The 15,896-nt window shown below is 40.5% G+C and overlaps 1 protein-coding gene and 1 pseudogene across 8 annotated transcripts in view; both read right to left on the bottom strand.

Annotated features, from left to right (window-relative positions):
- Window positions 1-15,896, bottom strand: part of ZDHHC20 (zDHHC palmitoyltransferase 20) — an 86,907-nt gene that overhangs the window by 54,279 nt on the left and 16,732 nt on the right. For all 8 annotated transcript variants that reach the window (XR_005236559.2, XM_008021702.3, XM_008021700.3 and 5 more), the window contains exon 2: window positions 1,643-1,669. Coding sequence is in view for 7 of the 8 variants with exons in the window: in XM_008021702.3 (XP_008019893.3) it covers window positions 1,643-1,669 (27 nt within the window). In the remaining variant the exon portion in view is untranslated. The remainder of the gene's footprint in view (window positions 1-1,642; window positions 1,670-15,896) is intronic.
- LOC119620101 (large ribosomal subunit protein eL37 pseudogene) lies at window positions 8,093-8,500 on the bottom strand (annotated as a pseudogene).

Below are 15,896 nucleotides of genomic sequence, written 5' to 3' on the forward strand. Positions count from 1 at the left end.
GAAAACAAAATGGTTTTGCTTAAAAATATATTCTGTTAAAAAATAGATAAAATAAAGCTCTTAACACAAGACCTAGAATGTAGTAAGTACTTAAAAGATGGTATTATTAAATTATAATGAGTAAAGAATAACAGAAAACAATGCTTTTCACTAAATTCAAATTAAGGTGATTATCAATAGGCAAACTTCTGGTTACATATACCTGCTATTAAACCACTGGTTACAATAGAGGAAGTAAAATCATAGTTAACCGAGAAAATTAAATCAAAGTTGAAAGAAAAACCTGAAACCTATATACCAAACTCTGTGCTCAAAAGTTCAAAAATCACCTGTAACTGAATTTAAAAACAAACAAGCTAACAGCAGCAATAACAAAAGACTGTATTGAAAGATTCTTTGGCCAAGCAGTGTGGCTCATGCCTGTAATCCCAGCACCCTGGGAGACTGAGGCAGGCAGATCACGAGGTCAGGAGATTGAGACCATCCTGACTAACACAGTAAAACCCCGTCTCTACTAAAAAAAGAAAAAAAAATACAAAAAATTAGCTGGGTATGGTGGCAGGCACCTGTAGTCCCAGCTGCTCGGGAGGCTGAGGCAGGAGAATGGCGTGAACCCGGGGGGCGGAGCTTACAGTGAGCCGAGATTACCACTGCACTCCAGCCTGGGCGACAGAGCAAGACTCCGTCTCAAAAAAAAAAAAAAAAAAAGACTCTTTGAGAGACATGGTAAAAATAGCCCCAAGAGATAATGATATAAGTTAAAAGTTCTTTTTTAAGAACTTCTAAATTCTTTGCTTTCTGTATCTGTGCTTCCAACATACAAGAAACATTTTTGATTTAAAGAAAGAAAATAAGCCAACCAAGATTGAGTCTGCGTTTATTCTGTTACTGAGAAATTAAATTTAAAGGTAATTTAAGATTTACATACTTAATGCCTAATTATCTCCAGTAAGAGGAATTACTATATATTAATAATTTCTAACTGTTCAAGTATTTTAGAAATCCTCTGGAGTTTTGCATGTCCAATTAAATTCTGTTTAAATTTAATCTCAACAGACTTATGAAATTTGCTTTTATCTCAGTGAAATTTTGAGAAATGATTTTTCCCTCTAGGCACTGTCTTTTTTACTTAGTCATTATAAAAACTTTAGCTTCCTTAAACTGGTAATGCAATTTACAAATTTACAGTCTGGTTATTTTCTTAAATATCTGTGCATTGTAAAGTGTGATTTTAACAAATGTCTAAACAAGAACCATCAATAAAATTCAGACATCATGAAAGCAGAACTGTCTCCTCAACCTAGCTAGCTAGAACTTATATTTAAAAAATTCAAATAAAAAGTTTTGAAGAACATACGAGACAGAAATATTTATATAAATACACAAAGAAGTTTGGGTACTAGGTGCTGTACAAAATAATGGCTACTTTAATTTACATAAATAACACAAAATGAGAATACATGAAATGTTTTGGTCTGGAAATAACCCCATTACTAGATCTTGTTTTAATTACTTAAAATTTAAAGATAGGGATTTTATTTCTAAAAAACAAAAACACATGTATTCATCAATAAATAAAAAGTCTGTTCCAATTAAAATATCATTAAGCATTTAACTTAAATTGAAACTAAAAGTGTCTTACCATTTTCTTCATTTCCAAAAATAGTAACTAGAATAGAAGAAAAAACAGTGAATAAATATACTTTAAACATTTTGTATGTAAGTTTTATTTCAGGTTGAATATTCATCTTAATATCATTTTCAAAAAAATAAAATTTAGTTATAAATTGTAGACACTAATGCAAAGTCAAAATTGCACTAAAAAAACTCCAAAACCATTAAAATGCTAAAATTCAAATTCTTTATCATTAACACTACAGTCACACCAAATGTTTTCAGAACTTTATTAATTTTAAGTGTATCAACATGGTTATAGCTGCAACGTTTTCTTTAGCTCTTTCCTTAATGATATCTGCAGAATGAATAGAACTGTCCTCTATGACCCTCATAACTTATTTACTAGTCTGTAATGTACTCTTATCAACCTCTTTGTGAATCTATGCTCAAGACAAATGTATTTTTTCTAAAGAAAAAAGTAGAGGAACTTACCCTAATTTTTAGTGTTTTATTTTTCTCTGAATAATCAAATATTGAAGAAGTCAGACTACACACAGAAAACGTAATTCAGTGTCTACCTCTCTTATGTTTTCTTCCATCTTATATCACTCTTGTGATGAATAAAGCCAACAACCACTTCAGTCTCCCAAGACTGAAACCCTGGGAACTGCTATTTCTTCTTTCTTTCTGGATAATCCAATGGCCTCGAGTCATGTTGGTTCTGCCATCTAAGTCTGTTTATAATCTGTCGCCTATTCTTCAATCCCTCCCCACTGCCCTCCTCAAATGCAACAGCTTAAGGTATCTTCCTATAGTCAGTGTAACACATCACCACCACCAGCAAATCTGATGAATACTCTTCAAAACCTGTGAGTCACTTTCAGAATGAAGTCCAAAATCTTCAGGGTAGGTAGCAAACACTACAAGCCCTCTGAAATCTACAATCTGTCTACCTCTCTAGTTTCCTCCTTTGTTTTTTTTTTTTTTTTTTTTTTTTGAGACAGGGTCTTGCTCTGTCGCCCAGCCTGGAGTGCAGTGGCACAATCTCGACTCACTGCAACCTCCACCTCCCAGGTTCAAGTGATTCTCCTGCCTCAGCCTCCTGAGTAGCTGGGATTACAGGTGCGTGCCACCACGCCAGGCTAATTTTTGTATTTTTAGTAGAGATGGGTTTTCACCATGTTGGCCAGGCTGGTCTCGAACTCCTGACTTCAAGTGAACCCGCCTGCTTCAGCCTACCAAAGTGCTGGGATTACAGGCGTGAGCCACTTCACCAGGCCCTCTCTAGTTTCTTCTGTCATTTGCCCACATTTCTGGTCTAATTATTCTAAACAAATTGTGGTCTCCCAGATGCATCAAGCTGTTTCATATGTGCCATGTACCTTGTCTATTCATATCCTTCAAGGCCCATTTTGAATACTAGCTCCTTTGTAAAGCCTTCCTGAGTCCCTCTTAAGGCAGAGTAGATCACTCCTTTATATCACCACTGATCACTCCTCCATCTTTACCACACCATCTCATTTTTCTTCTTTTTGTTTTTTCAATTACTTGTCAATATGTCTGTCTCACCTTACTGGACTAAATGCTCCTTGAAGTGTGGAATCATGTCTTAGAATAGTTAACAACCCTGCAAGTTATCATTAGCTCCATTTTACAGATAAGTAAACTAAGGCTCAAAACAATTAAATGACCTTCCTAAGGTCACAGAGCTAGTATATGTAGTATAGAAGGGATTTGAACTAAAAGTCTGTTCAGACTACTGGTAAGGACGAAAACTTGATAATATACTGTGTTATCACCCTCCTCCAAGTAGAGAATCCGAGTTTAAAATCACATCTAGCTAAGTTTCCAGTGGTTGTCTCTTCCAACCTCTCACTAAGATATTCAGGGAACAACAAAATTCCTTCACATAAAAACAAAGCTAGGCCGGGCACAGTGGCTCACGCCTGTAATCTCAGCACTTTGGGAGGTTAAGATGGGCGGATCACTTGAGGTCAGGAATTCGAGACCAGCCTGGCCAACATGGTGAAACCCTATCTGTACTAAAAAATGCAAAAATTAGCCAGGTGTGGTGGCACGCACCTATAGTCCCACCTACTTGGGAGACTGAGGCAGGAGAATCGCTTGAACCCAGGGGGCAGAGGGTGCAGTGAGCAAAGACTGCACCACTCACTCCAGCCCGGACAACAGAAATAGACTCTGTTGCAAAAAAAAAAAAAAAAAAAAAAAAAAAAACCAACCAACCAACAATGGCCTAGAATCGCTTCTTCACAGAGGACTTTCCTGACCACAGAATGGGTTAAATAAATCTCGGTATTCCCACACCACTTTATACTTTCCCTTTCAAAACACCCCTGACACTTGTAATTACTGGTTTACAGTTCATAGTTCCTTCTAGGATTTTTTTCTGAAGGTAGAGGACATGACTTTTTCATCAGCCTCTGAAACAGTGTACAGCATGGAACAAGCTCTCAATATTTGCTAACGGCACCTCTAACTACAGAGTCAAAGACATGGCTGGGGACAGCAATCTGTAGAACCTCTCACAGTGAGACAAGGCTATTCCATTTTAAGGGGATCCCAAAATATTTTTTTCTTTGTTTTGTTTTGTTTTGTTTTGGAGATAGAGTTTTGTTTTGTCACCCAGGCTGGAGTGAAATGGCGCAATCTTGGCTCATTGCAACCTCCACCTCCCGGGTTCAAGCAATTCTCCCGCCTCAACCGCCTGAGTAGCTGAGATTACAGGCGCAGGCCACTACGCCTGGCTAATTTTTGTATTTTTAGTAGAGACGGGGTTTTGCCATGTTGGCCAGAATGGTCTTGATCTCCTGACCTCGTGATCCACCCGCCTCGGATTCCTGAAATGCTGGGATTACAGGCGTGAGCCATCATGCCCAGCCCCAAAATATGTTTTATAAAAATTCTTTTGATGACAAAACCAAGCTTACAAAAACTATTAGGGCTGGGCATGGTGGCTCATGCCCGTAATCTCAGCACTGGGAGGCGGAGGTGGGCAGATCATGAGGTCAGGAGTTCAAGACCAGCCTGGCCAAGATGGTGAAACCCCATCTCTACTAAAAACACAAAAAATTACCCGGGCACAGCAGCATGCGCCTATAGTCCCAGCTACTCGGGAGGCTGAGGCGGGAGAATCGCTTGAACCTGGGAGGCGGAGGTTACAGTGAGCCAAGATTGCGCCAATGCACTCCAGCCTAGGTGAAAGAGCTAGACTCTGTCTCAAACAACAACAACAAAAACCTATTAGGCATACTAAATGTTTATACATGATTTTTAAAATGTAAGAAATGTCGTATTTCAACCTTGTCAATGACACTAATCTCATTTACAGACAATATTAATTTATGGTTCTTTGTGAACATGAGGGCTGGCTATGTCCTATTCTTCACTTCATTGCCTTCTTGCCTGTCTCCCACTTACTGAGCCTGAAAATGTCAGATACTCACTTTATCAGTATACTTGTATGTACTATGGCTATGGGATCCAGTTCTTGCAAAAGGGTACATCTTGAGGGAGGGAAAAACTGTCACTGGGAAAAATTTGTTTTGCCCTCCTTAACAAGTGAGAAGCATGTGACAAAGAAGCTCTATTATTTCCTTTATCCTGTGTTAGCTTTGAATTCTTGTAATGTGAGGATGTGCTGTCTGAATGTACAACTGTCAACTTGCAACCTTGATGGGTCAGTTCCATGCTGGATATAGAATTCTGGGTTGACAGTTCTTTCCACTCAGTACTTTAAATATGTACTACTTCTTTCTAAATTCCATGGTTTCTGATGACAAATCTGCTGTTACTCTGTTTTTCCCCTATAGGTAAAGTGTCCTCACTGTTTTCAAGATTTTATATTTAGTTGTCAGAAATTTGGTTATAATGTATGTTGGAGTGGATTTCTTCGGGATTTTTCTGTTCAGAGTTTGCTAAACTTCTTGAGTTCTTCTTGAGTATGTCCTTCACCAAGTTCAAAATTTTAAACTATCATTTCTTTGAATACCTTTTCAACCATATCGTCTTTCTTCTCCCCTGGGACTCTGATGGTACAAATATTAGACCTTCTAAAAATAGTCCCACAAGTCCCTGATGATTTGTTCATTTTTATTTTTCAGTATATTTTCTCTCTTTTGTTCAGACTGGGTAATTTCTAATGTTTTATCTTCAAGTTCATTCATTTTTTTCCTCTGCCCTCTCCGTTCTGCTGTTGACTTTTCAAAATTTTGGCTATTGTATTTTCAGTTTAAAAATCTCCATCTGGTTCTTTACGTCTTCTATTTCTTTGTTGAGAATTATATTTTTTCATGATTCAATTGCAAATTGAATCATTTTAAAGATAGCTGCATTAAAGTCCTTGTCAGGTAATTCCAACATCTGTGTCTTTTTGGGTTTAGCATCTATTGTCTTTTCTCATTTAGTTTTCCTGGTTCTTGGTAGGATGGATGGTTTTCAATTGCACCCTGAATGTTTTGAGACTCTAGATCTTATTTAAATTTGTTTTGCAGGCCTCCTCTGACTCCACGCAGGGGGAGATGTGGGAGCACCACCTTGTTGCCATCAGGTGGGAGTACAAGTCCCGGCTCCCCGCTAGGCGTCTGCGGACATATCTTGGCTGGGAAGGGTAGAGGTACCTCCTCAGTGCTTCCCACATAGCCTCCATTGACACCATGAGAGGGACTTGTTACTGTTTGGGGTGGGGGGATGGAAGGCACACATCATTACTGCCCAGTGGGAAGAAAATCTAGGCTCCTGACTAGCGCTTCACCTTTTCTGATACTATCCCAGCAGGAATGTTGGGGAAGAGACACAGGAGGGGGGTCTTGTTACAGCTGGGCAAGGGGGGGAAGTCTTAAGCTCAATACTCAGTCTTTGTTGGTGAGAGTGGGGGATGGAGCACAGTTTGTCTTTGGTTTCGGCTAGAGTAGGGCAGTTATTGTCTACAAGTTTTCTGTCTTACTAGGTTGTCCCTTTCCTGGCTTGACTAATGAAAATGGTTTTCTAGGGTTTGTTTTGGTCTGTAGTAATTGGTGTTTCCAGGTTGACAGCTTCTCTAGCACATACATGAAGAAAAAATAAATCTAGGGAACATACCACCATGTTATTCCTCAGGTCGCAAGGTCCCTAGCTGATCTGGCTTCTTCTTGCTACCTTTCAGAGTCTTCTCAGGCTTGTTTTCTGTACATTTTCCAGGGATTTTAGCTGAACTTACTAAGACAAGGAAGAAGAGTCTCTATTTCGTCTTGTCTCAGAACTGGAAGTCCCTGCTTGCTGTCCTACTGCCCAATAGCATCTGTTACAAGGAGGTGCAGCAACTTCCTTATCCATTAATCAGTTCATAGACACGTGAGTGATTTCACCTTTTTGTCTATTATGATTACTCGGGTATTCACCAAATCTTTGGGTGGACATAATATTTTTGTACTTGTCCATTTTCACGCTGCTGATAAAGACATACCCGAGACTGGGAAGAAAAAGAGGTCTCATTGGACTTAACAGTTCCACATGGCCAGTTCCACATGGCTGGGGAGGCCTCAGAATCAGGGCCGGAGGCAAAAGGCACTTCTTACACAGTGGAGGCAAGAGAAAATGAGGATGCAAAAGCAGAAACCCCTGATAAAACCATCAGATCTCGTGAGACTCATTCACTACCCCGAGAACAGTGTACGGGAACCACCTCTATGATTCAAACGATCTCCCACTGCATCCCTCCCACAACAACGGGAATTACGGGAGTACAATTCAAGATGAGATGTGGGTGGGGACACAGCCAAACACTATCAGTTTTTATTACTTAAGATAATATCTAAAAATGGGATTGCTGGGTCTGATGTTAAAACATGTGCTGAACTTTACCAGGAACAGCCAAACTGTTTTCAAAGTGGCTGTATTTGGCACAAAATGTTTGGCACTTCCACTTACAATGGATCAGAGTTACAGTTGCTCCACATCCTCACCAACGCTTAGAACTGTTTTTAAAATTCAGCTGTTCCAAAAAATATGCAGTGGTATCTTCATTGTACTTTTGTGTTTTCCTAATAACTAATGATGTACAGCATCTTTTCATGTGTTCATTAACAATCAATATCCCTTATTTGTGAAGTTATATGTTCAATGGTGCCCCTCTTTTAACTGCATTGCTTATTGAGTCATGAGTTCTTTATATATTCTGGATATAAATCTTGGTATGTATGTGCCAATATTTTCTCCTAGTCCATAACTTGCCTCTTTATATTTTTAAGTGTCTTTTGAAGAGCACAAACTCTTAATTTTGACGAAGTCTTAATTTATCAATTTTTTTCTTTTATCATTCATGCCTAGGAAATCTTTGCCAGCCTATGAAAGTCACAGTTTCTTATATGTTTTCTTCCAGAAGTTTTATAGGTTTTATATTTAGGTCTATATTTTTCATTTTATTTCATTTCATATTTTTATTATTTTTGAGACAGTCTTGCTCTCATTTTATTTCATATTTTATTTTAATTTTAATTTTTTTAATTTTTTAAAACCAGAACATTTATTGCATGACTAATCGCTGACATTCTTAAGATGAACTAGATGCTGCAACAGCTGCCCTCTTGGGTTTAGGTGTTGTTCCTTCACGGAATCCATGCCTGAATCTGCAGTATACAATTTTTAGGTGCCTCATTCGACCAGTTCCGGTGGTATTTCGTCTTTTAGCCTTGGCACTCCAGTTATACTTTCTCTTGCGCTTGGCAGGGTAGCCACATTTGCCACAGGTCGACCTCTGAAGGTGGTAGGCCTTAGAGCCACAGCGGCGGCACAATGTGTGAGTCTTATTGCGACGCTTTCCAAACGATGACATTCCCTTCGTCATCTCGCTTCTGCAGCCGAGACCAGAGAGCTTATTTTATTATTTTTGAGAGAGAGTCTTGCTCTGTCACCCAGGCTGGAGTGCAATGGCACGATCTCAGTTTACTAAAACCTCCACCTTCCGAGTTCATGCCATTTTCCTGCCTCAGCCTCCCAAGTAGCTGGGACTACAGGCATACACCATATTTTTTTTTTTTGAGACGGAGTCTCGCTCTGTAGCCCAGGCTGGAGTGCAGTGGCGCGATCTCGGCTCACTACAAGCTCTGCCTCCTGGGTTCATGCCATTCTCCTGCCTCAGCCTCTCGAGTAGCTGAGACTACAGGCACCCACCACCATGCCTGGCTAATTTTTTTTGTATTTTTTAGTAGAGATGGGATTTCACCATGTTACCCAAGATGGTCTCGATCTCCTGACCTCGTGATCCACCCGCCCTGGCCTCCCAAAGTGCTGGGATTACAGGCGTGAGCCAGGGCGCCTGGCCAATGCCTGGATTTTCACTAGCTGAGCTTACAGATCAATTTGGGGAGAACTAATGTCTTTGGAATATTGTATTACAGCCCATGACCATGGCATAGCTCTTCATTTTAGATTCTAACACGTAGAACCTTGCACATATTTTGTTAGATTTATCCCTAAAATATTTCATGTGTTTGATGCTATTATAAACAGCATTTCTAAAAATTCCAATTTTAATTACTCATTGCTATAGAATACTATTTAGAAATGTTTTAGTTTTGTTTATTGACCTTGTATGCTGGCTAAATTCACTTTTTGGTTCTAGTAGCTTGTTTGCAGATTCTTTGGGATTTTCTACATAAATGACTAGTAATCAACAGGGTTTGTTTTCCTTTCCTTCGTGTGTGTGTGTGTGTATCTGTGGGTGTGTGTGCATGCCATTTTAAAAGGAAGATTAAATACCTGGTAAGTTTATATTGATATTTCCAATTAAAATCAAAGTCTACAGGGTTTTTACTTAACATCTTCTATCTCACATTGGTATCTCCTTTTTCCATTGAGAATTCTGGTTCTCAAGGACACAAGGGATAAAGAACTGTACTATCCCATACTGCTTACCCAATAATCTCAAGATAATGACACCAATAACACTGCCAGTAATATGATTACTTAAAAGTTTGAATAATGTTTTCACATATTCTCTCTCCATTCTCTAGCAGCTGTGCTGTATCTACACTGTGAAAGCATACAGTATCCACGACAGACATTATTCCTCATTTAGTCTTAGTCTTGGGTCTACAAGAAAATAAATATAATAAATATTTAATGCTCATATTAGAGTTTAATTTGTATCTCTGCAGTCAGTTTGGTTGTCTGAAGCTCACTCTCATTCTCTAGCAAACTAGTTTTGCTACAGATACTGTTCAAGTTCTGTTTTTATGCAGTGATTTGGGGTGACTCAAAAATAATGCACTATTACCATCATCTTCCCTAAATCCATATGATGATGACTTTTTGAAAAGATCAGGCCAGATGTCTTGTGAAATGTCCTACAAATTCTAGCAATCACTACCCATTAGCACACAGAGACATTCCTTTCTTTTTTAAAGCACTGCACAATGTTCCATTGTGTGGATATTCCAGTTATACAATCAGCCTTCTATTGATGGGCATCTGTGTTGTCTCCAATCCTTTGCTACTACAATGTTGCAATAAATAACCTCGTGCATGTGCTGTTTATTTGTGGAAGTTTATCTTCAGTGTAGATTCCTAATAGTGGGATTACTGAACCAAAAGTAAATCTTTCCACCATGTGTTTAGCTTTTTGCAAAACAACTTTTATAAGGGTTGTATCATTTTATACTTCTACCAGCAATGAATGAGACTGTTTCTCTGCAGTCTACTCAATGAAGTTTTCAAACTTTTGGTATTGCAGGATAATTTTAACTCGTATTTATCTTACAAGTGAGGGTCAGTATCTTTTCTTTATGTGTCATTTTCATTTTTTTCCCCTGTGAAACATCTGCTTATTTGTTTTTGTTTGTTTGTTTGTCTTTTCCATTGGGCTTGGTGATTCTGAGATATTGTTAGAGGCTTTCCCATTGCCTTAAGATCATCCACCCATATGTTCTTCTAATGCTTGAATGTTTCCAGTTTTTACATTCATTCTTGGTCCCTGTTGAAATGACCAATTCCAGGGGCAGGAAAAGTAAGAAACAACGCTGAAATACGTTGCCAGAAAGAAAGGAAGTACTAAAAACAACAATGAGGACACATGAAAGCACACAGAAACAAGATGGAAGGGGCACCTACTGGCCAAATCTGGGACAAACTGAACAATACAATAAACATCAGATTATAACTCACAAAATAGAATCTGCTGGTGCACGCTGATATATGTGACTGAATCAATAAATAAGTAAATGGGAGAAGGATAATATCTTCCATACGGTAGAATTCTAACTAGTAAATGTAGAAGAAATCATGGAATTAGAAAAACACCATTTGGCAACCAGCACAGTAATAACTGTTTCAAGCAAGAAGTCTCAATAGATGCTAAAAGAAGTAAGTGAAAGTAATGACAAACGGATTATTCACAGGGTTTCAAAATGTCTCCCAACAAGAAATGACTCAGGTTGGGTTCTCTGGAATCAGATGTTGAGACAGAGTTTGGGGTGCAATGTATTTACTAGGGACCAGTATATGTGAAAGGAAGGGGGAAGAGGTATAATAGGGCTAAGGGAGCAATCTCTCTGCAATGTAGGCCTAGCCTCAGCAACTGGCAGGGAGCTCTGAAGTGGGCAGTCCCACCCCACCTCACTCAGGCAGTGTGTGCAAGCTGCACCAAGAAGGGTGTGACCTTGGATGATATGAGTCACGCTGAAAGTGCTGGAAGCTATCTGCTGACTGCACTGACCAAAACTACGCAACAAGTCCTTCCTCTTAAGGAATCGTGTGATGTGGTGGTCTAAAAGAATACTAATTACAAAGAAAAACTGTACCTTTACAGAATGGAGAAACATAACACACACAACCTTAGGTGTTGATCAACATTAACGGTCTCCAAAATGTTACAATGACACAGCATTACTTCTGTGATATTCTTGCTGAAAACACATAGGCACATCTCACCTCATAAGGTGCTTCGATTTATTGTGCTTTGCAGACATTGTATTTTTTACAAATTAAAGGTTGTGGCAACCCTGCATTAAGCAAGTCTATCTGTGCTATTTTTCCAACACTTTCTGCTCACTTTGTGTCTCCATGTCACATTTTGGTTAATTCTCACAGTATTTCAACCTTTTTCATTATCATAATATCTGCTCTGGTGCTCTGTGATCAGTAATCTGTGAGGTTACTATTGTAATTGTTTTGGAGTACCACCAACTGCATCCATATAAGATGGAAAACTTGCCAGGCACGGTGGCTCAAGCCTGTAATCCTAGCACTTTGGGAGGCCGAGACGGGCGGATCACGAGGTCAGGAGATCGAGACCATCCTGGCTAACCTGGTGAAACCCTGTCTCTACTAAAAAATACAAAAAACTAGCCGAGCGAGGTGGCGGGCGCCTGTATTCCCAGCTACTCGGGAGGCTGAGGCAGGAGAATGGCGTAAACCCAGGAGGCGGAGCTTGCAGTGATCTGAGATCCGGCCACCGCACTCCAGCCTGGGCGACAGAGCGAGACTCCATCTCAAAAAAATAAAAAAATTTTAAAAAAGATGGAAAAACTTAATAAATGTGGTTTTTCTACCACTCCATTGACCAGACAGTCCTCTATCTCTCCCCCTCTCCTTGGGCCTCCCTAGTCAACAATACTGTAATCAAGCCAATTAATAATCCTACAATGGCCTCTAAGTGTTCAAGTGAAAGGAAGAGTCACACACCTGTCACTTTAGATCAACAGCTAGAAATGACTAAGCTTAGTGAGAAAGACATGTTAAAAACCGAGACAGGCGAAACGCTAGGCCTCTTGGGCCAAAGTTAGCCAAGTTGTGAATGCCAAGGAAAAGTTCTTGAAGAAAAATAGAAGTACTACTCCAGTGAATAGATGAATAAGAAAGTGCAACAACGCTGATACGAAAAAAGTTTGAGTGTTCCAGACAGAGGATCAAACCAGCCACAGACCGCACCCAGCCACTTTATTGAATATTTTAAGCCCACTGTTGAGACCTACTGCTCAGAAAAAAAGATTCCTTTCAAAATATTACTGCTCATTGAAAATGCACCTTGTCACCCAAAGGCTCTAATGGAGATGTACAAGGAGATTCATGTTGTTTTTATGCCTGCTAACACATCTATTCCACAGCCCACGGATCAAGGAGTCACTTCAACTTTCAAGTCTTTTTTTTTTTTTTTTTTGAGGCGGAGTCTCGCTCTGTCACCCAGGCTGGAGCGCAGTGGCCGGATCTAAGCTCACTGCAAACTCCGCCTCCTGGGTTCACGCCATTCTCCTGCCTCAGCCTCCCGAGTAGCTGGGTCTACAGGCACCCGCCGCCACGCCCGGCTAATTTTTTGTATTTTTAGTAGAGATGGGGTTTCACCGGGTTAGCCAGGATGGTCTCGATCTCCTGACCTCGTGATCCGCCCACCTCGGCCTCCCAAAGTGCTGGGATTACAGGCGTGAGCCACCGCGCCTGGCCTTCAAGTCTTATTATTTATTTAAGAAATACACTTCACGGCCGGGCCCGGTGGCCTTCAAGTCTTATTATTTATTTAAGAAATACACTTCACGGCCGGGCACAGTGGCTCACGCCTGTAATCCCAACACTTTGGGAGGCCGAGGCGGGCGGATCACGAGGTCAGGAGATCGAGACCATCCTGACAAACATGGTGAAACCCCGTCTCTACTAAAAATACAAAAAATTAGCTGGGCGTGGCGGCGGGTGCCTGTAGTCCCAGCTACTCGGGAGGCTGAGGCAGGAGAATGGTGTGAACCCAGGAGGCGCAGCTTGCAGTGAGCCAATATCGTACCACTGCACTCCAGCCTGGGCAACAGAGTGAGACTCAGTCTCAAAAAAAAAAAAAAGAAATACATTTCATAAGGCTATTGATGCCACAGTGATTCCTCTGATGGATCTAGGCAAAGTACATTGATCACCTTCTGGAAAGGATTCATCATTTCTAGATGCCATTAAGAACACTCATTTTTCATGGGAGGAGGTCAAAATATCAACATTAACAGGAGTATAGAAGAAGCTGATTCCAGTCCAAGATCATGGATGACACTGAACAGTTCAAGACTTCAGTGGAGGAAGGGACTGCAGATGTGGTGAAAACAGCAAGAGAAGCAGAATAAGAAACAGAGCCTGAAGATGTGATGGAATTGCTGCAATCTCCTGATAAAACTTGAACAGATGAGGAGTTGCTTTTTATGGAAGAGAAAACTTTTTTTTGACATGGCATCTACACCTGGTGAAGATACTGTGAACACTGATGAAATGACAAAAACAATTTAGAATATTACATAAACTTAGTTGATAAAGTATCAGCAGGGTTTGAGAGGACTGACTCCAATTTCTGAAAGAAGTTCTACTGTGGGTAAAATGCTATCAAACAGCATCACATGCTACAGAAAAATATTGTGAAAGGAGAGTCAACAGATGTGGCAAACTTTAATCTCGTCCTGTTTTAAGAAATTGTCACAGCTACCCCAGACTTCAGCAACAACCTCCCTGATCAGTCAGCAGCCATCATCATCGAGGCAAGACCTTTCACCAGCAAAAAGATCAAGACTTGCTGAAGGCTTAGGTGACTGCTAATTGCTAGCATTTTTGAGCAAAAAGTATTTTTTAAAGACATAATGCTATTGCACACTTACCAGACTACAGTCCAGGGTGAACATAACTTTTATATGCAGTAGGAAACCAAAAACTTGTGTGATTTGCTTTATTTTGATATTTGCTTTATTGTGGTGGTATGAAATCAAACCCACAATTTTTCCACCAAGGCATGCCTGCAATTCTCTGAATCTAATCATGAGGAAAGATCAGATAAAGCTAAATTGAGGAACATTTACAAAATAAACCTTGGCCGAGTGCAGTGGCTCACACGTGTAATCCCAACACGTAAGGAGGCTGAGGCAAGAGGATTGCTTGAGCCCAGGAACTTGAGACCAGTTTGGGCAACATAGTGGGACCCTGCTTCTACAAAACTTTCAAATATTAGCCAGGCATGGTGGCATATGCCTGTGGTCTCAGCTACTAAAGAGGCTGAGGCGGGAGGACTGCCTGAGCCCAGGAGGTCTAGGCTGCAGTGAGCCGCGATGACACCACCGCACTCCAGCCTGCACTCTGCACTGCAACAGAGACCCTGTCTCAAAACAAAACAAAGTAAAACCAACCTGTACTCGTAAAAAATCATGATTGTGAAACAAAGACTGAAGAACTCTTCCAAATATAAGGACACTAAAGAGACATGACATCTGCAATGTGTGATCCTACACTGAACTGGGGAGCAGAACAAGGAACTGAGTGGACAAATGAAGTCTGAATAGGCCTACGGATTAAAGAGTAGTATTTAATCAATACTAATTTATTGATTTTAACAAATCTCTGGTTATATAATATTCTAATTCCCAGGTGCAGTGGCTCATGCCTGTAATACCAGCAATATGGGAGGCTGAGGTGGGTGGATCAGCTGAGGTCACAAGTTCAAGACCAGCCTGGCCAACATGGCGAAACCCATCTCTACTAAAAATACAAAAATTATCCAGGTGTGGTGGCATGCGCCTGTAATCCCAGCTACTCGACAGCTGAGGCACAAGAATTAATCAAAGCCAGGAGGCAGAGGTTTTAGTGAGCCAAGAACAAACTACAGCACTCCAGCCTGGGCGACAGAGTAAGACTGTTTCTCAGGAAAAAAAAAAGACAATGTTCTCGTTCTTAGGAAATAAAGGTAAACATAGGTAAAGGGGCATTAGCTCTACAACTTACTCTCATACATTTCAGAGACAGAATGAAAGAATCAATGACAAAGCACATATGACAAATAGTAACACTTAGAAAATGTGGGTGGGCCGGGCGCGGTGGCTCACGCCTGTAATCCCAGCACTTTGGGAGGCCGAGACGGGCGGATCACGAGGTCAGGAGATCGAGACCATCCTGGCTAACACGGTGAAACCCCGTCTCTACTAAAAAATACAAAAAACTAGCCGAGTGTGGTGGCGGCGCCTGTAGTCCCAGCTACTCGGGAGGCTGAGGCAGGAGAATGGCGTGAACCCGGGAGGCGGAGCTTGCAGTGAGCCGAGATTGCGCCACTGCACTCCAGCCTGGGCGACAGAGCAAGACTCCGTCTCAAAAAAAAAAAAAAAAAAAGAAAAAAAAGAAAATGTGGGTGAAGGTTATATGACAACTGTTTGTACTGTTTTTCACAAATCAAATTATTTTAAAATAAAAAGTTAAAAATATAAGATCCGCCGGGCACAGTGGCTCACACCTGTAATCCCAGCACTTTGGGAGGCCGAGGTGGGTGGATCACCTGAGGTCAG

Source organism: Chlorocebus sabaeus, chromosome 3 (genome assembly GCF_047675955.1).
Source record: "Chlorocebus sabaeus isolate Y175 chromosome 3, mChlSab1.0.hap1, whole genome shotgun sequence".
Lineage (NCBI taxonomy): Eukaryota > Metazoa > Chordata > Mammalia > Primates > Cercopithecidae > Chlorocebus > Chlorocebus sabaeus.